The following is a 21,532-nucleotide window of genomic DNA, read 5'->3' as shown; positions in this document are numbered from 1 at the left end:
ACTCGAGCTCCAAAGTGTCCTTTGACCTTTTTGGCCTTGCCGACCCTCCTGTCCCTTCCACAGTCCGGTCTACAGCTAGGACTATCCCTCATTAAGGGACAGGTCTCGGCTCTGTCAGTATGTGCCAGCGGCGTATCGTCCGGCTGGCTCCGGTGCGCTCCTTTAAGGGCGCATCTCACATCATTCCGCTTTTCCGGCGGCCTATGGAGACCTGGGACCTTGATCCGGTCCTCCCGGTTCCCGGAAACCCCTCTTTGCGCCTCTTGGGGAGGTTTCGTTGTTTCATCTTTCACAGAAAGTACTCTTTCTAGTGGCTATAATTTCCCGCCAGAGAGTTCTGGCTGCATTCTTTCGGAGTCGCCCCCTTTGTTTTTGGTCTTTTGCATCAAGACAAGGTGGTCTTCGTCCGACTCCGGCCTTTTTTCCCTAAGGTGGTTTCTGCCACCTTATCCGGGGCAATTTTCCTGCCTTCCTTTTGTCCGGCTCCTGTTCATCGCTTGAGGAAGCGTTGCATCTCCTGGATCTGGTGCGGGCGCTCCGGATCTATGTGTCTCGCACCGCCGTTATTAGGCGGTGCACCTCTCGGGTGCTGACTGTTCGTCAGCGTAACGGTCTCTCGGCATCTAAGCCGACCCTGATGTTGGCTTAGGTCGGCCATTTCCGAGACCTACGAGTGTACTCAAGTGCCTTCCCCGCCGGGGATCAGAGCACATTTGGTCAGTCCTGTTGGCGCCTTTTTTTTGGGCTTTCAGGCACCAGGTTATGGCTCAGTAGGTCTGTCAGACTGCAGCTCGAATTAGTCTGCATACTTTTTCGAAGTACTTCCCAAGGCATGCTCATGCCTTGGCAGACGTGGGCTTGGGCAGACGCATTTTTCCGGCGTCTGTCGCCCATTTGTGAAGTTAGGTTTGCCTGCTTCTCAGTTGTCTGTTTATTCCCACCCATGGACTGCTTTGGAACGTCCCATGGTTTGGGTCTCCCATGGAAGGAACGATAAAGAAAAAGAGAATTTTGTTTACTTACCGTAAATTCTTTTTCTTGTAGTTCCGACATGGGAGACCCAGCACCCTCCCTATTGCCTGTTGGCAGGTTTCTTGTTCCGTGTGTCTTCACCGGCTGTTATTGTTGTAGACAGAGGTTCCGGTTCTTCCGGATTTTACTCTGTCTCTTCTTGTGGGTGGATGTCCTCCTTCAGCTTTTGCACTAAACTGGCTAGATCTGGCTAGCAGGGGGTGTATATGCTAGGAGGGAGGAGCTACACGTTTTTGAGTGTAGTAACTTTGTGTGTCCTCCGGGGGCAGTAGCTATACACCCATGGTTTGGGTCTCCCATGTCGGAACTACAAGAAAAAGAATTTACGGTAAGTAAACAAAATTCTCTTTTTTCATATGACTGTATAGTGATGGCAGGGGTAGAATGGGGCAAATTAGGTGATCCCGTATAGAACACTCCACTAGAGCCACTGAGCTCACCAGTTAGCTGCCGTACTGTCAGTGCTGCAGTCAATAAGCACTGGGAATAGTGGTGGAGACTCACTGGTGGACCCAGGTTGGGTGAGTACTGCCGTCTTGTTTTTTTTAATAGAAAACTGTAGCCAGGGGAGCAATTTAATTGGAAGGGAACATCACTTTTAAGAATCTTAATTATTCTTCACCATTTGAGTTTTGTTGTTACACATTTCTTTTTATAATAGTCACTCCTCATTGCAAAGTTTTAGTGAGTAACTAAACTTTTTTAATATATTTTGATTATTGATCAGCCTTCATTACCGTATTTTGCTTTATTTTCTTCTAAACACTGTGGTTTTTCCTTTTAGAAGCTGCTTTCAACTGCTGCTCTACAAGATACATTCACTATATTCAAGAAATCAGAGTATGGTAGTTCCCTGTCTGAGTACAGAAGTGCGGCGCAGAGGCTCAGACAGGGAAATTCCTGTACAATAACTACTTGAATAATAGGCCCAAATCATTAAAGCTTTTAGCTCAGATTTCTAGCGTAAAACACCGCAAACTTTTGGTGCAACGCAAGGCTGCACTGATCTTTTTAGAGACTTATGTGTTCTCTTTCCACTTTCACCCAACTCTGACAAAATGGGCAGAGCTGAGGCCATATGGGGTGTGGTAAGCCCTGCTCATCAATTTCAGAACGAGCATCAGTGTTTCTTATGCCACAAATCTTACTGGAGTATCATTTTGTGGCGAGGTGAACAACGGCGCACACCACTTGCCTGATGACCCTGATTCAGTAAGGCCGGTTTCACACATCCGGCTTTTTGCCGTTTTACCGGATCCGGCGCTCTCCTGTACAGATAATACAGTACAATGACAGCGCTGTAATTTCCGGTTCACATGCGCCGGTCACATGACAGCATGTGACCGGCGCTTGTTGCTCTGTCATTGTACTGTATTAACTGTACGGGAGAGCGCCGGATCCGGCAAAACGGCAAAAAGCCGGATGTGTGAAACCGGCCTTAGAGGCATGCATCTGACTTCAGAAACCTCCTCATCAAGACTTGCATGAACAACACCAGTTTTGATTAATCGGTACCATAGTGTACTCATCTTTGCTGATCAGCAGTTAAAAGAAGCTTGTAAAAGAGCATAACCTGGACATTGAAACAGAAATGTAGTATAGTGTTTGTGAGAAAAGGTGGCAAAATAAGGTAATGAGGTATATCACAAAAATTCACTACCTTGCAATTACTTGCTAACTAATCCACCTGCCAATATGAATGACTTTTTCGTAGGATAGATCACCAGTAACAGCTCAGTGGTGGTCCAGTACCCTCCACCCCCAACGATCAGCTATTATTAGCTCGCTCCACTGGAGGTCAGATGTAGTCATGGCACATTCACTGTGTAGTGGCTGCTGCCCGGTGCTGCAGAACCTCTCCTATTCAAGTGGGAGCCGCCTGAGCTGATATTAATAACTTATGCTACATATGGGTCATCAATATTAGAGTCCCTGAATGCCCCTTTAAATGATGCAATTTTGGCTACCTGCCACAAGCTTACTGAATTCCCCCCTAATGTTAGTAACAATTCTAGTATATTCTTATTTTTTTTCTTTACATAGGTAGAAGAATGCATTAACTACTGTCACAAAAACATGAGCGCCATTGTAGCCACTCCATGCAATATGAACTGCATCAATGCAAACCTCCTGACCAGGATTACAGATCTCTTCACACACAATGAAGCCGATGACATCAAAGACAAGAAAGACAAGTTTAAGAGGTGAAAATTACAATTACATAGGTCTCCTATCTGATAGTTTAAAGGGAGCCTGTGACTTCCCAACGTACAAGTTAAACATCTACATGGGGGACTTAGCCCCTATAAAACTCATACCAGTAATATATATTTTAGTATTGTAGTTGCAGATAAATTCACTTTTGATTCATATGCATGTGAGGGCATTTCGATGCACCCTCGACATGGCTCAGTGCCCATTAAGCCTTCCATTCTGCATTTTTTGCGCCGTCCCTGATCTTGATTGACAACACTCACTTCCTCACAGATAAGTACATTTGTGGCACGCTCTGATCTTCGTTTCTGGCCAGTCTGTGGTCACCGTTCACCACACGGCATTAGGAAGGAGGTGGAGATCAGAGCGTGCCCACACCGACACTGCCTGCACCGATGGTCTTTTTCACTGTCAGTGCACACAAGCGGGATCAGAGATTTAAGCCTTGAGAAAGTGAGCGCGGTCAATCAAGCTCAGGGATAGTGCTCGATATGCAAATCGGAGGGTGTGCTGGTGCACCCAGTAATTGGTCATGCCAGTGGTGCACTGAAGCACTCTCATTTGCATATGAATGAAAAGTGAATTTATTTGCAAGAACACCTCTAAAATGTATATTGCCGATTTGATTTTCATAGTATGTAAGTCCCCTATATAAATGTTTAAGTATCTGAATTTGAATTTTATTCATGCCAGAAGCCCTTTAAGCTAAAGGGGAAGATAATAGGCTCAGGGATATATTGTTTCCCTGATCTTTTGGAGTATATCATAGTCCTTATCTCCTCCAGATGAAGGATATCATGACCATAGCTCATGTATCCAGCTCCAGCCTGCAACAATAGTCGTTAGGATAGTTCCTCAATAAAGATGACAGATATCATGACTGTTCCATGTGTATCCAGCTCCAAACTCTATAGTCCATCCATGGGCCCCAGGACTTGGCTGCAACAACAGATCTTCTCCCCTTCACGTCACAGCACCAACTCACTGGCCAAACATGTGTCTTACTGTCCTCTTCTCCTGAATTCAGCCCCGTGGATGGGAAGAAGTGCGCATCATACCCACCCTCTTAGACATTTTTTTCATGAAACTCCAAGTAGGAAGGAGGGCAGTCTTCGACTAGTCTGCAGGATTGTGTATTAGGGGACCCCCTGCAGAGGGGAACACTAGACGCTCAACCCCCCACCAGATGCAGGACAATAAATCCTACTGCAGCCCTTATTACATTAGAGTCCATGGAGGCCAACTAGGATTCACACATTTACAACCCCTTCCCCTTCAAATTGTGTACCTTAAACTGACGAGCAAGCAATCTCTAATAAGACACAACAATAAAATTGATGTAACCAGCGCTCTGTGCTATAAAAATGCCAAATCCCTTAGAGCTGTGGGCTCCCCTCTACATCCATTGGTTCAATAGTCTTTAGTCCGCAGCTAGCTCCTCACAAGTGTATGTACAAAAGGAGCTTCCAATCAGTGTGGGTGGGGAAAACTGGAGTTACACACTTTTTCTATGAGCTCTGACACCTTTTACATTTTTTTTCCCATTAATCAAATAATGTAAATTAATTATAAATGAATTGTTTGAGCTTATTATATTTTGTTTTCCCAGCAAAATATTCTGCAAGAAAATTGAAAGGCTGTTTGACCAAGAGTATAAAAATCCGGATTCTCCAACCAATGCTGGGACACTGTACAGGTGAATACCCACTTACAACAAGTTTTGGTTTCCCTAGGTGAATGCAGATTTGCTATTGTAGAGACTGACTGTGTAAATTTCCCTTTTAGATGCTGTTTGTGTAAGAAGCTGCTGACAAAGGACGTTGAACAGAAGATTACCTGTCTGCCTGGGAAAATCAACATCGACCAGTATGGAAATATTGTTTACTTTCACATCAGGTATATTCATCTCCAACGCTACATTACTCAATGTTGAAATGAAGTAACCATATGAGGCATAACTAAAGGGTACAACAAATCAGATACAGACGTCCGCCTCGACTTGACAGCTTTTCACATTGTCTAATGAACCGCGTTCAGGACAACCAAGGAGCCTGATTTCCATTGCAAATTTATTGTTTTTCAAAGGTCAATTCCTTGCTATAACACTATATAACAAATGCATCAGAGCACGCAACCTTTTCTCAGTTGTGGCCTAGACTGTTGTGTATTCTTAGGATGTATCGATTAAGTGACCTCTGTAACTTTTTAGAATCATTAAAGTGGTTGTCTGGTCTAACGATAACAGTCTGAAATCACTTTTTGTGACATCAAACTTCTAACTCTTAGCATTGTGCGGTGCACACGCTGTCAGGATTCACCGTCATTGATGGTAAGATCCGCAGTCTGACCACAGCATGAGATTTGTACACTTCTAGCCACGTTCAGAGGCTTCACACTTCTACTCGACACATTGACCATATGTGGGCAAATCACCCGCTCTCACTGGTAATACTTGAGAATCCTGACCACCTGTGCACCGTACGCTGTCAGGATTTACATGTCTTTAGCCACATTAAGTAAATGTAGATTTTTATCTGAAGTCCGGCAACAAATTTGAGACATTTTTAAGAAATTTTACTGCAATTAAACTGAGTTTAAAATATAAAGTTGTAGAGTTGTCCAGATAGGTCTGTGACCATTCATGTTCACTTTACAGCCCCCGATACACATTAAGCGGGCTTTACACGCTACGATTTCGCTACAGCGATCTCGTTTGGGTCACGGAATTTGTGACGCACATCCGGCCGCTGTAGCGATCTCGTTGTGTGTGACTCCTAGGAGCGATTTTGGATCGTTGCAAAAACGTCCAAAATCGCTCCTCGTTGACATGGGGGTCCTCTCCCAAATATGCTGGGGCAAAGTTGTTCCTCGTCCCTGCAGCAGCACACATCGCTACGTGTGACGCCGCAAGAACGAGGAACCTCTCCTTACCTGCTGCCGGCCACAATACGGAAGGAAGCAGATGGGCGGGATGTTTGTTCCGCTCATCTCCGTCCCTCCGCTTTCATTGGGCGGCCGCTTAGTGACGTTGCTGTGACGCCGAACGGACCGCCCCCTTAGAAAGGAGGCGTTACGCCGGTCACAGCGACGTCGCCGAGCAGGTAAGTATGTGTGACGGGGTGCGCGATTTTGTGCGCGACAGGCAGCGATATGCCCCTCTCGCAAAAACGATGGGGGCGGGTCTCATGCTAGCGATATCGGCAGCGATATTGTAGCGTGTAAAGCCACTCTTAGACTAATGTCAGCCAAATACAAAGATGTTGACAGCCTATTACGTATGGGTGCCCCGGACAGATGTCTCAAATGTGATTGTTTTGTTCTCGGTGAAATAAGCCACAATCAGAGATGTCTGGCAGCAGCTCTCATAGAAATCACAGGAGCGCTTTGCAAGCGAATGAACATTGGTTCGGCTTACCACCATGTAAGGTGTATGGGGAGCTTTACTCTGGAGTGTATCTGAGCCCATTGCCCAGTCCACTGTTGGCATGGAGAGGATGTGACAAGTAGTGATGAGTGAACTCGTGGATAGTCAAGTTAGCCTAAAAAATATTCACTGCTTCCCCCGTCCACGCTCTGTGCCAGTGTCTGTGATTGGTTGCAGACTGCGATACACGCCCCCACCCTGTATCCGCATCTGTAATTGGTTGCAGTCAGTTTTCTGTATAGTAGTAGCCCTCACCTGTGAGCTTTACCTTGGCTGGATATCAAAATAAAGGAGATCCTACAGAGTTTTATTTATTTTTATTAAATCACTTAAATAAATAATTAAAACAAAGGCGTACTCATCATCTTCTCTTCAAATCACACCTCACCCCTTGTGCACTTGACCCCATCCCACCTCTTCCCCATCTCACTATCATGCTCTTCCTATCCCTAACCCATCTAGTCAACTTCACATTAACTTCTGGTACCATCACGTCTACTTTCAAAAATGCCATAATCACACCTATCCCTCGAGCTGACCTTTTTGTCCTGCTATCGTCCCATATTGCTGCTTCTCCAAACTCCTCGAACAGCATGAACTTTCCTCCCACCTCTTATCTAACCCCCTCATTGACAACCTACAATCTGGCTTCCTTCTCAAAACTCCTCTGAAACTGCCATAACCAAAATCACGAACGACTTACTGCCAAATCTAAAGGAAACCTGTCAGGTCCTGTATGCACCCAGAACCACGAGCAGTTCTGGCTGAGTATTGCTAATCCCTGCCTAACCGTCCCTGTATACACTACTATAGATAAAGAGACCTTTAGAAAAAGTAATTCTAAAGATCTTTTATCGTATGCTAATGAGCGAGGGCACTAGTACCCTGGGCGTTAGTTCCCCGGTCAGTCGCCCCCATTAGCATGTTAGTACGCCTCTGTGGGTGTGCTAACATGCTAATAAATATGCAGCGTCACAGAAAGATCTCGCTCACCTCTCCCCCGCCATCGCCACCCTCCACTGGATTTCGGCTCAGTGCACGTAACCCCGGAGTTTGGGTCATGCGCACTACTTCAGTTTGAAGCCAGCCTCGCTCATTAGCATACGGTAAAAGATCTTTGAAATTCTTTTTCTAAAGATCTCTTTATCTATGCTGGTGTATACAGGGACGATTAGGCAGGGATTAGCAATATACACCCAGAACTGCTCGTGGTTCTGGGTGAATATTGGGCCTGACAGGTTTCCTTTAACGCACAATTCTCTATACTCTTCCTTTTAGACCTTTCCATTGCCTTCAACACAGTTGACCACTCCCACCTACTACAGATCCTTTCTTCCTTTGGCATCTAAGACCTTACGATATGCTGGATCTCTTGCTAACTCTTTTTAATGACACATTTAGCGTATCTCATTCCATACTTACTGCCTCACCCCACCCTCTCACTATTGGTGTCCCTCAAAGCTATGCTTTGGGACCCCTACTATTTTCCATCTATACCTTAAGCCTGGCACAACTCATAAAGTCCCATGGCTTCCAGTACCACCTATATGCTGATGACAATCAGACCTACCTTTCTGGCCCTGATGTCATCTCTCTGCTGTCCTGAATCCTATTGTGTATCAGCCATATACTCTTTAATCTCCTATTGTTTCTTAAAACTCAATTTGAACAAATCTTAATTAATCATCTTTACTCCATCTCAACTCCCTTATCTGATCTATCTCAAAAAATAACATCATGCTTTCCCCTGTACCGGACGTCCACTGCCTCAGAGTAACCCTCGACTCTGACATTCCTTCACACCACACATCCGAGCTCTTACCACCTCCTGCCATCTAGAACTGAAAAATATTTACAGAATTCATCCTTTTCTCATCCCTGAATTCATAAAAATGCTAGTGCATGCCCTCATCATCTTGTACCTCGACTACTGCAATATCCTCCCCTATGGCCTTCTTGCTAACAGTCCTGCACCTCTCCAGTCCATTGTAAACTCTGCTGCCTGACTAATTCACCTCTCTCCTTGCTGCTCCTCTGCTTCTCCCCTATGCAAATCCCATCATTGCATCTCAATTCTCCAACGTATCCAGTTCAAACTACTGACATTGATCTACAAAGCTGTCCATAATCTGTTTCCTTCATATATAAACTAATCTCCTGATATTTTCCCACACATAATCTCCAGTCCTCCCAGCATCTCATTTTCTCCTCCACATTAATACGTTTCTTACTCATTCGCCTGCAAAACTTCTCCCGAGTATCCCCCATCAACTAGAATTATGTGCCCCAACATGTCTGATTATCCACCACACTTGGAACTTTCAGACGGCACTTGAAAGTGCATCTCTTCAAGAAACCTTACAGCCTACATTGGCCTTGGCGACACCTAAAGGCCCCGTCACACTAAGCAACATCGCTAGCAACATCGCTGCTAACGAACAACTTTTGTGACGTTGCTAGCGATGTTGCTGTGTGTGACATCCAGCAACAACCCGGCCCCTGCTGTGAGGTCGTTGGTTGTTGCTGAATGTCCTGGGCCATTTTTTAGTTGTTGCTGTCCTGCTGTGAAGCACAGATCGCTGTGTGTGACAGCGAGACAGCAACAACTAAATGTGCAGGCAGCAGGAGCCGGCTTCTGCGGAGGCTGGTAACCACAGTAAACATCGGGTAACCAAGAAGCCCTGTCCTTGGTTACCCGATATTTACCTTTGTTACCAGCCTCCGCCGCTCTCACTGTCAGTGCCGGCTCCTGCTCTGTGCACATGTAGCTAGCTGCAGGACACATCGGGTTAATTAACCCGATGTGTGCTGTAACTAGGAGAGCAAGGAGCCAGCGCTAAGCAGTGTGCGCTGCTCCCTGCTCTGTGCACATGTAGCTGCAGCACACATCGGGTTAATTAACCCGATGTGTGCTGTAACTAGGAGAGCAAGGAGCCAGCGCTAAGCATTGTGCGCTGCTCCCTGCTCTGTGCACATTTAGCTGCAGCACACATCGGGTAATTAACCCGATGTGTGCTGTAACTAGGAGAGCAAGGAGCCAGCGCTCAGTGTGCGCTGCTCCCTGCTCTCTGCACGTGTAGCTCCGTGCGGTGGTAACCAAGGTAAATATCGGGTTGGTTACCCGATATTTACCTTAGTTACCAAGCGCAGCATCTTCCACGCGGCGCTGGGGGCTTGTCACTGGTTGCTGGTGAGCTCACCAGCAACTTGTGTAGCGACGCTCCAGCGATCCCTGCCAGGTCAGGTTGCTGGTGGGATCGCTGGAGCGTCGCAGTGTGACATCTCACCAGCAACCTCCTAGCAACTTACCAGCGATCCCTATCGTTGTTGGGATCGCTGGTAAGTTGCTTAGTGTGACTGGACCTTAACTTAACTGGAAATGCTGCAACCCCTGAACCTATTGTCTCCTTCTCCATTATTCTGTAGATTGAAAGCTACCAAGGACAGGGTCCTCTCCCCTCTGATTCAGTCTGACATTGTTAATTTGTTCATTGTAATTTACACACATGGTCAAAATTGATGGTACCCCTCGTTTAATGAAAGAAAAACCCACAATGGTCACAGAAATAACTTAAATCTGACAAAAGTAATAATAAATAAAAAATCTATGAAAATGAACAAATGAAAGTCAGACATTGCTTTTCAACCATTCTTCTACAGCAGGGGTGGGGAACCTTTTTACTGCCGGGGGCCATTTGGAATTTCCTTCCAGGGTGGATTGATTTAAATCACGCCGATTTAAATCATGATTTAAATCACGATTTAAATCAAAAGATTTTTTTCTATTTAAATCGGATCGATTTAAATCATGATTTTAATCATGATTTAAATCACTGATTTAAATCAAAAGTTTTTTTTTTAATATAAATCACGATTAAAATCGATTAAAAAAACAAAATATTTGAAAGACAAGGTTGTTAACATGAGCTTGGATGGTTGGAGCAACATCCACAACGACCCCATAATTTGCACTTGTGTCACAACAGAAGATGGTGAAACTTACCTTACAGACACAATCGACACATCTGGAAATTCACATACTGCTGAATATTTACTTGAAATTGCTAAGAACTCAATTCACCAATGCCAAGAACAGTTTGGATGTAAAGTAAGGAGCTTAGTTACTGATAACGCAAGCAATGTGGCAAAATGCGAGCGGAACTGGCACAGGATGACACAAATGTCATTACATACGGTTGTTCTGCCCATTTGTTGCATCTTTTGGCAAAAGACCTGCATATTTTGGGTGTCAAGGAACATGTTGTAGAAATTGTTAAATATTTCCGCAATAATCATTTTGCACATGCAACCTACAAGGAAATGGGAGGACTGAAGTTGGTTCTACCACAAGATGTTAGATGGAATACCTTGGCTGACTGCTTGGAACTGTTTATTAACAACTGGTCAAAATTACTGTCCATTTGCGAAACACATCGGGATAAAATTGATGCTAATATACGAAGCAAAGTATTAAATCTTGGTGTGAAGAGAAATGCCGAGGACCTTTTGGAAAGGTTAAAGCCAATATCGATTGCGTTGGATAAAATGCAGAAAGATACTGCAACCATAGCTGATGCCACAGAAGTTTGGAAAGATTTAGAAGGTTCTCTAGATCTCTTGAACCTCTCAAACAATGTAAAGGTTGCAATACAGCACCGCAAGGACCAAGCATTAAAAGAAGAACACTATTTAGCCAATATCTTGCATCCCATCTACAGAGGGAAAAAATTATCTGAGGCGGAAATCAACTCTGCAATGGAGTGGCTCGCCAATACTAACCATGACATTGTGGCAACTGTGCTGAAATTGAAGTGTGAATCTGCACCATTTCAAAAATACATGTTTGCAGATAACATCGTTAATGAACTAAAACCACTGGACTGGTGGAAGTCGCAATCACTTGTTCTTCCAGCAAAGATAATAAATCTAGCTACTCAGCTACTGACTGCATCGGCTTCATCCGCAGGAGTAGAGAGATTGTTTTCTTCATTTGGTTTTGTGCACACAACAGTCCGAAACCGCTTAAGCTGGTGTCACACACAGCGACAACGACAACGACGTCGCTGCTACGTCACCATTTTCTGTGACGTTGCAGCGACGTCCCGTCGCTGTCGCTGTGTGTGACATCCAGCAACGACCTGGCCCCTGCTGTGAGGTCGCCGGTCGTTGCTGAATGTCCAGCTTCATTTTTTCGTCGTCACTCTCCCGCTGTGACACACACATCGCTGTGTGTGACAGCGAGAGAGCGACGAAATGAAGCGAGCAGGAGCCGGCACTGGCAGCTGCGGTAAGCTGTAACCAGCGGGTAACCAAGGGAAGTCCTTTCCCTGGTTACCCGATGTTTACGCTGGTTACCAGCCTCCGCTCTTGCTGCCAGCGCCGGCTCCTGCACTGTGACATGTGGCTGCAGTATGCATCGGGTAATTAACCCGATGTATACTGTAGCAAAGAAAGCAAGGAGCCAGCGCTAAGCAGTGCGCGCGGCTCCCTGCTCTCTGCACTGTGACATGTAGCTGCAGCACACATCGGGTTAATTAACCCGATGTGTACTGTACCTAGGAGAGCAAGGAGCCAGCGCTAAGTGCGGCTCCCTGCTCTCTGAACATGTAACACAGCGACGTTATGATCGCTGCTTCTGCTGTGTTTGACAGCTAAGCAGCGATCATAACAGCGACTTACAAGGTCGCTGTTACGTCACCGAAAATGGTGACGTAACAGCGACGTCGTTGTCGCTGTCGTTTAGTGTGAACCCAGCTTTAGGAACTGCTAAAGCAGGACAACTGGTTTTCCTATTAAAAGTCCTAAATAAACAGTAGGCTTAAAGGACTGATGTATTCACTGAAGATGTTTGCTTACGTCAAACGTTAGAGATAGGCTATTGTTAAAAAGTACTTACTCTCTGTAGTTCAATTCTGAGTGTTTAATAGTGCAAATAAAAATTATTAGGTTTCATAATCAACTGTTTTAATATTTTTATTTGTGTAAAACAATTAGATTTGCAAAAAGACAAAGTTTTGCTTGTGTACAACTTGATTAAAAAATCTGATTTAAATCAAATGATTTAAATCAAAAAAATCTGATTTAAATCAAAAAAATCTGATTTTTTTGATTTTTTTTAAAAAATCAAGATTTTTATCCACCCTGTTTCCTTCTAACCTTTGGGGGCCGCACAAAATTATCAACTTGAAAACTACCCGGTTATATTTGGTCAAACGATTAATTAACTCACCCCTACTGCGGCTGCTGGAGCTTCTTCTCTTTGGTGCGGCTGTGATGTTCGGTGATATTGATCATCTTGGTTCTCACAGCTGCTTTTCCAGGTTTGTCTCGGTATGGAGATGCTGGGGTGCATATACATTACAGGAGACGCTGGGGTGCATAAATTACGGGAGACACTGGGAGCACACATCACAGGAGGGGCTGGGGCGTATGCATCACAGGAGGGGCTCGGGCATATACGTCACAGGAGGGGCTGGGGCGTATACATCACAGGAGGGGCTGGGGCATATACATCACTAGGAGGGCATGGACAGCCCTGGCGGTGGCACAGACATGACTGGGGACAAGTACAACACAGGTGGCAGCACAGAGAGCACTGGGTGGCAGCACAGACAGCACTGGGTGGCAGCACGGGCAGAGCACTGGGTGGCAGCACAGAGAGCACTGGGTGGCAGCACAGAAAGCACTGGGTGGCAGCACAGAAAGCACTGGGTGGCAGCACAGAAAGAGCACTGGGTGGCAGCACGGACAGAGCACTGGGTGGCAGCACAGAGAGCACTGGGTGGCAGCACAGAAAGCACTGGGTGGCAGCACAGAAAGCACTGGGTGGCAGCACAGAAAGAGCACTGGGTGGCAGCACGGACAGAGCACTGGGTGGCAGCATTGGCAGAGCTCTGGGTGGCAGCACGGGCAGAGCACTGGGTGGCAGCACGGGCAGAGCACTGGGTGGCAGCACGGGCAGAGCACTGGGTGGCAGCACGGGCAGAGCACTGGGTGGCAGCATGGGCAGAGCACTGGGTGGCAGCATGGGCAGAGCACTGGGTGGCAGCATGGGCAGAGCACTGGGTGGCAGCACGGGCAGAGCACTGGGTGTCAGCACGGGCAGAGCACTGGGTGTCAGCACGATCAGAGCACTGGGTGGCAGCACGGGCAGAGCACTGGGTGGCAGCACGGGCAGAGCACTGGGTGGCAGCACGGGCAGAGCACTGGGTGGCAGCACGGGCAGAGCACTGGGTGGCACCACGGACAGAGCACTGGGTGGCAGCACGGACAGAGCACTGGGTGGCAGCACGGACAGCACTGGGTGGCAGCACGGACAGAGCACTGGGTGGCAGCACAGGCAGAGCACTGGGTGGCAGCACAGGCAGAGCACTGGGTGACAGCACACTGCACAAGGGGGTACACAGCACTGAGCGGGGGTTGGGGGGGGGTCAGCGATGGGTTGAATACTCACAGTACTGGGGTGGGGGAGGAGTCACACGCACAGCACAGGTCTGGGAGGCCGGTAATCTGCTGCAGCTATTCTGTGACACTATGGCAGCGTGCTGCTTACCCCGCCCACCAGAGCACACTAGCACAGGCCGGGGTTAAGCCTAGAATGTATGGGCTGCAGTCAGGTCCTGGAAGTCAGGATCTGGATAGAGCCCATACATTCTAGCATCTACCCTCAGGTCATCAGGCAGTGGGATTTAAAGGGCCAGCAGCCGGGAAAAGCGCGGCTGCCGCCAGAGCACAGCGGTCCCCGGGAATGTGCCCGGGGGCCGCATAAAAAGTCGCCACGGGCCGCATACGGCCCGCGGGCCGGAGGTTCCCCACCCCTGTTGTACAGATTTAAAAAAATAAATAAAACTCATGAAACAGGCCTACACAGAAATGATGGTACCCCTGAAAATAATGTGACAAAAGGGACATGTTAAATCAAGGTGTGTCCACTAATTAGCATCACAGGTGTCTACAATCTTGTAATCAGTAAGTGGACCTGTATATAGGGCTACAGATACTCACTGTGCTGTTTGGCGACATGGTGTGTACCACACTCAACATGGGCCAGAGGGAGCGATGGAAAGAGTTGTCTCAGGAGATTAGAAAAAAAATTATAGACAAGCAGCTTGATGTTCCTGTGACTACAGTTGCACATATTGTTCAGAAATGTAAGATTAATGGGACTGTAACCAACCTCCCTGAACGTGGCCGCAGGAGTAAAATTGATGACAAATTAAAGAAACAGATAATAAGAATGGTAACAAAAGAGCCCATAAAAGCTTCTAAAGCGACTAAAGGTGAACTTCAAGCTCATGGAACATCAGTGTCAGATCACACCATCCGTCGTTGTTTGAGCCAAAGTGGACTTCATGGGAGACGACCAAGGAGGACACCATTTTTGAAAAAAAAAATCATAAAAAAGCCAGACTGGAATTTGTCAAACTACATGTTGACAAGCCACAAAGCTTCTGGGAGAAGGTCCTATGGACAGATAAGACAAAAATGAAACTTTTTGGCAAGGCACATCAGCTCTATGTTCACACAAGGAAAAATGAAGCATTTCAAGAAAAGAACACTGTCCCTACTGTGAAACATGGAGGAGGCTCTGTTATGTTCTGGGGCTGCTTTGCTGTATCTGGCACAGGGTGTCTTGAATCTGTGCAGGGTACAATGAAATCTCAAGACTATCAAGGGATTCTAGAGAGAAATGTGCTGCCCAGTGTCAGAAAGCTTGGTCTCAGTCGCAGGTCATGGGTCTTGCAAACAGGATAATGACCCAAAATACACAGCTAAAAACACCCAAGAATGGCTAAGAGGAAAACTCTAGACTACTTTGAGGTGGCCTTCTATGAGCAACCTTCAAACACAAGACAACTGGGGCAGTTTGGTCTTGAGGAGCAGCCAGGAGAGCACCTGTGGAGAGGAGCAGAAGTCTCATTGACAGTTACAGGAATCGTTTGATTGCAGTGATTGCCTCAATAGGTTGTGCAACAAAATATTAAGTTAAGGAGGAACCATCATTTCTGTTCAGGCCTATGTCATGAGTTTTATTTCTTAAAAAATTCTGTGGAAGCAGAAAAGCAGCAATGTCTGACTTTAATTTGTTCATTTTCATAGATTTTTATTTATTATTACTTTTGTCAGATTCAAGTTATTTCTGTGACCATTGGGGTTTTTTCTTTAATTAAACGAGGGGTACCAACAATTTTGACCACGTGTGTATATCTGTATTTTGTATGTAACCCCATTTTACATGTCCAACACCATGTAATTAATGGTGCTCTAAAAATAAATAATAATATAAAACATTATATGATAATATACATTAATGAAATGCTAGCATGTATGAACTAATACTCTGTTTAACATACACGGAGTTTACAGGGACAAAATTTGGGATGTTCATGAGTACCTGACAAGTTTATTTGAGGAGCTGAAGTCTTGGCGGGATGTTTATTGGCGTTTGTGGGGCACCATCAATTGGCTGAACTGCTCCAGATGTAAACAGGTGAGTAATACTATTCCTGTTGGCTAGTTTCCCCATGAGTGACAGTATACCACACATATGTGCAAAGAAATCTGCATCTGTGGAGCAATTCGCTGCTTGAACAGACAACTTGATGTTTGTGTTGAAAATATATATTTTCAATAATAGATTTCTGGAATTTGGAAAAGAGATTGGACATGTTATTTTAATAGTAAATTATTGAAAGCACTTAAATGGACCTGCCAGCCTACCAATACAGGCCCATATTACCTGCTGATCCTGCAGCCAATACTAAAAATCCTACTGACAGATTATCCGGAAATGCCTCATAGCCTGGCTCCGGTTCGGAGATATAACCAGCAGTGGGTTGTGTTAATGTTAGTTTTAATAGGCTTGCAATACAACAATGTTAGTGGTCTTTAGAGGTGCACTATAGGCTTGCTATCACAAAGGGTTGTTGCATGGTTTTGGAACATATATTATCAAATTTGCAAGTTATCCCCACACATGGGCTAGGGAATAAGTTTCAAATGGCTGGTGGTCCAACCACAACTGGGACTACCACAGATCCCGAGAACCAGTACTCTGTAGAGACCCATGGGATGGGAAAGGATCAGAGGTCAATTATACGCGCTGCTGTTCAACTCATCATTAGTAACAGTGCTGAAGATAGCAGTGCGCTCCTTTCAGATGGTTTTCGGCATTCCCATAACAATGGATGGAGCGAAGGTGCGCATGGTTGACCTCTGCTCCATTCACGCTCTGGTAATAGAGGAAGTCCCAACAGTCAGGTCCCCAGTGATCGGGAATTTATTCCCTGTACCATGGATAGGAGATAACTTCCCAATTGAGAATACTTTATTAAGGAACCATTTGAATCATAGAGGAAAATTAGTTATCAGATTTTGATAGTTTTCAATAAAACGTTTGTAGAGAATATCTTCAGTCCCAGAAGAGATCAGTTATCAGCTTAGCACTTTCTCAACAAGACTCTTACTGATTAAAACTGTATTTATATCATGTGAGTTAAAGGGCTTGTCCGGCCTTTGGCTAAAAGTCTGCAGTCACTCTATATGACTGCAAGCATCTGAATCCTCAGTGCATGCACCAAACGCTGTTAGGATTCTCTGGTGTTAGTGGCGAGAGTGGGCGGTAACGTGTCCATTAAAGGGTTTTTCCACAAGCAAAGTTCATTTGAATCAATAGATATTGGAATAATATAAGTAATAAGTTTAAAAAAAAATATTGACATTGCTATGTTGAAATAATATTATAAATGTGCCCCTGCTGTGTACTGTGTAATGGCCGTGTCTGACCGTACAGGGACATGGTCTGATCATACCACAGCTCCTGGGCCAAGTGGAAATAAAAGAGTATACAAACATTACAAAATGGGAGCACAGATGATTCCTTTTGTGAGGTAAAACATTTTCCTGCCTATTTTAAAACATTTTTGTACCTTAACCCCTTAACGACCGCGGGCCGTAAAATTACGTCCTAAAGGACATAATCTTACTGCCCGCGGTCCTCCGGCGGCAGCATGCCGCGATCGGCACACATCTCAGCTGATTTTCACAGCTGAGATGTGTGCCTGCTAGGCACGAGCAGAATCGTTATCTGCTCGTGCCGATTAACCCCTTATAATGGCGCTGTCAATACATGACAGCGCCATTATAAGCGCAATCGCGGTAAAGTTTTACTTACCGCCGAAACCGGAAGTCACGTGACGCGATCACGTGACTCCCGATAGTTGTCATGGTAGTACAGGGTCATGTGATGACTCCTGTACTACACATGAATTGGTTTCACTTTCGCTGTGCCCGGGGCACAGCAAAAGAGAAAGACAGCGTATCTGCTGTTTACAGCCTTCCAGCTGTGATCAGCAGATACTGCAGAGCGATCGGAATGCTGATCGCAATAGCCCCCTAGGGGGACTAGTAAAATAAAAAAAAAAAGTAAAAAAAAAAGTTTTAAAAAATTAAAAAAAAACAAAAAAACCTAAAAGTTCAAATCACCCCCCATTCGCCCCATTAAAAATTAAAGGGTTAAAAAAATAAAAAATATACACACATTTGGTATCGCCGCGTTCAGAAACGCCCGATCTATCAAAATATAAAATCAATTAATCTGATCAGTAAACGGCGTAGCGGCAAAAAAAATCCAAACGCCAAAACGACGTTTTTTTGTCGCCACAACTTTTGCGCAAAATGCAATAAGAGGCGATCAAAACGTAGCATCTGCGCAAAAATGGTACCGTTAAAAACGTCAGCTCGAGACGCAAAAAATAAGCCGTGATTGAGCCTAAGATCCCGAAAAATGAGAACGCTACGGGTCACGGAATATGGCGTAAAACAGTTTTTTCGGACAAACTTCCGATTTTTTTTTAACCCCTTATATAAAAGTAAACCTATACATGTTTGGTGTCTACGAACTCGCACTGACCTGAGGCATCACACCCACACATCAGTTTTACCATATAGTGAACACAGTGAATAAAATATCTCAAAAACCATAGTGCTATCGCACTTTTTTTGCAATTTTTCAGCATTTGGAATTTTTTTGCCATTTTCTAGTACACAATATGGTAAAACTGATGGTTTCATTTAAAAGTACAGCTCGTTCCGCAAAAAATGAGCCCTCACATGACCATATTGACTGAAAAATAAAAAAGTTACGTCTCTCAGAAAAAGAATGGCGAAAAAAAAAAACGGAAAGCGAAAAATCGGCCGGTCGTGAAAGGGTTAAAGAAAGAATAATTTGTCATCTTGTGCTGTAATGTCTGTATACTTTATTTTTCTTCCTTCCCAGTCTAGAAGCTGTGGTATGATCAGACCGTGTCAGTGTACGGTCAGACACAGCCATTACACAGTGCATAGCAGGGGCACATTTGTAATATTATTTCAACAAAGCAATGTCAGTGTTTTTCTTTAAACACATCCAATTGTAGAACTTATTTTTCCAAGATCTATTGATTTAAAATGAACTTTTTTTGTGGAAAAACTCCTTAAAGATCACATTACAATCCACTCTTGCGAATGAGTGACATTTCCTCCTAACAGGCCTTTTGAAAACTAAAAACGTAGGACTAAAACATTTTAGTGGAAATTCAGAATTCTGTGAATGATCTGTCAGTTTAAGATGCTCACCACACCCCTAGACGAATTGCTCAAGAGGCAAACTTTCCAAAAATGGGTCATATATGGGTATTTTCTGCTGTTTTGGCACCATGGCAGCATGGTGCAGTAGTTTATTCCCGCCAAATCAAAGCTTCAATAGTGCTCCTTTCCTTCGGAGCCCTGCCATGCTCCCAAAGAGTAGTATTCCACCATATGTGGGCTTTTGGTGTATTCAGGAGAAATTGCACAACAAATTGTAAGGTCAATTTTCTCCTGTTAGCCTTCTGAAAATGAACAGTTTTGGGCTAAAGCAACATTTGGTGGTGGTGGTAAAAAAAACAAAACTATTTTCTTGGTTCAACGTTATAAAATTCTGTGAAGCAATTGTGGGTTCAAGGTGCTTACTATAACTCCAGATAAATTTCTTGAGAGGTGTATTTTCCAATATGGAGTCACTTGTGGGGCAACTCCATTCTTTAGGCACATCGGGAGCTTTGTACACGCGACATGGCGGCCGCTATTAATTCCAACTGATCTTGCGTTCCAAAAGTCAAATGGCGCTACTTCCCTTCCAAGCCCTGCCATGCACCCTAAGGCTATGTGCCCACGCTGCGGAAAATGCGTGGATTTTGCCGCGGATTTCTCACGGAAAATCCGCGGATTTTCCAGAAATCTGCAGCACAGCTAATCCCCAGCCATTTCTATAGCATTTGGGAAATGCTGTGCCCACGCTGCGGATTTTTCCGCAGCAGAAATCGTGCGGATTTTCGTGCGGAAAAATCTGCAGCATGTCAATTATTGTTGCGGATTTCTCCGCAGGGTCCCATATACTTACCTGCCTTGATAGAGACCCGAGTCACTTTCTCCGTCCGGTGTAGCGGCAGCAGCGCGGTGGATCCAGCCAGGTACAGGAAGGAAGAGGTGGGCGGGGCCTGCACGAGCTCCGGTCATGTGACAGCCGGAGCTAGTTCAGGCCCGCCCACCTCCAGCACAGTGAACCAGACGCTGCCTGACAGTGACCCGGCCGCCGGAAAGCGAGGTGCTGCATGATGGAGGTAAGTATGAGCACCCCGATCACTGCAGCACTTGTTCTGCATTGAGGATGCAGTGCCGAAGCCATGGTACTGTATCCTCAATGCAGAATGCCTGCACCATATCCGCACGACATTCCGCTGTATATCCGCAGCATTGAAAAAAAAAGAGAAAGTTCTGTTGCGGATTTCTGGGAGCTCCTGCGGAATGTCTTGCGGATATATCCACAGGACAATGTCCCCGTGGGCACATAGCCTAACAATAGTTTTCCACCACATATGTCATATTGGCGTACTCAGGAGAAATTGCGCAACAAATTGAACAATGTATTTTGTCCTATTACCTTTGTGAAAATAAAAAAAACGGTGCAAAATCAACATTTTTGTAGGGAAAATGTGATTTTTTTTTTATTTTCAAGGCTCAAGGTTATAAAATTCTGTGAAGCACTTGGGGGTTCAAAGTGCTCACCACACATCTAGTTAAATTCCTGAGGGGTCTACTTTACAAAATGGGGGTCACTTTTGGGGGATTTTCACTGTTTAGGCACATCAGGGGTTCTGTAATCTCGACATGGTGTCCGCGATCAGTTTTGTATTCCAAAATTGAATAGCGCTCCTTCCCTTCCGAGCCCTGCTGTGCACCCAAACAGTAGTTTTACACCACATATGAGTTATCAGCATACTCAGGGGAAATTTCAAAACTAATCATAGAGTGTATTTTCTACTCTTACCCTTGTGAAAATGCTAAATTTGGGGCCAAGGCAACATATTTGTTGAAACAAGTAAAATTTTCATTTATTCCTTTCACATTGCTTTAATTCCTGTGAAGCACCTAAAGGGTAAATACACTTACTGAATGTCGAGTACTTTGAGTGGTAGTGTGTTTAGAATGGTGTCTTTTTTTGTGTTTTCTGTCATGTAGGCCCCTCAATGTGACTTCAAATGTGATGTGGTCCTTAAAAAAAAATGATTTTTTTGCAAAATGAGAAATTTATGATACATTTTTAATCCTTCTAACTACCCAACAAAGAAAATGTTTAATAAATGGCGCTGATGTAAAGTAGAAATGTGGGAATTGTTATTTGTTAATTATTTTGTGTGACATAACTCTCTGGTTTAAGGGTATAAAAATTAAAAATTTGAAAATTGCAAAATTTTCTCCAAATTTTCAATATAAACGTAAAAAATATCATCCTAAAGTTACCACTATCATAGAGCACAATGGGGCACGAAAAAGCTATCGCAG

At 44.8% G+C, this 21,532-nt stretch overlaps 1 protein-coding gene across 2 annotated transcripts in view; it reads left to right on the top strand.

Annotated features, from left to right (window-relative positions):
* The window catches only part of SANBR (SANT and BTB domain regulator of CSR), an 81,989-nt gene that overhangs the window by 40,729 nt on the left and 19,728 nt on the right, over positions 1-21,532 (top strand). For both annotated transcript variants that reach the window (XM_075339353.1, XM_075339352.1), the window contains exons 8-11: positions 3,076-3,236; positions 4,856-4,942; positions 5,032-5,142; positions 16,037-16,160. In XM_075339353.1, coding sequence (XP_075195468.1) covers positions 3,076-3,236; positions 4,856-4,942; positions 5,032-5,142; positions 16,037-16,160 — 483 coding nt within the window. The remainder of the gene's footprint in view (positions 1-3,075; positions 3,237-4,855; positions 4,943-5,031; positions 5,143-16,036; positions 16,161-21,532) is intronic.

The sequence above is a fragment of the Anomaloglossus baeobatrachus genome, chromosome 3, assembly GCF_048569485.1.
Source record: "Anomaloglossus baeobatrachus isolate aAnoBae1 chromosome 3, aAnoBae1.hap1, whole genome shotgun sequence".
In the NCBI taxonomy this organism is placed as follows: Eukaryota; Metazoa; Chordata; class Amphibia; order Anura; family Aromobatidae; genus Anomaloglossus; species Anomaloglossus baeobatrachus.
Note: the sequence above shows the minus strand (reverse complement) of the source record. Positions and strands in the feature narration are given on the sequence as shown.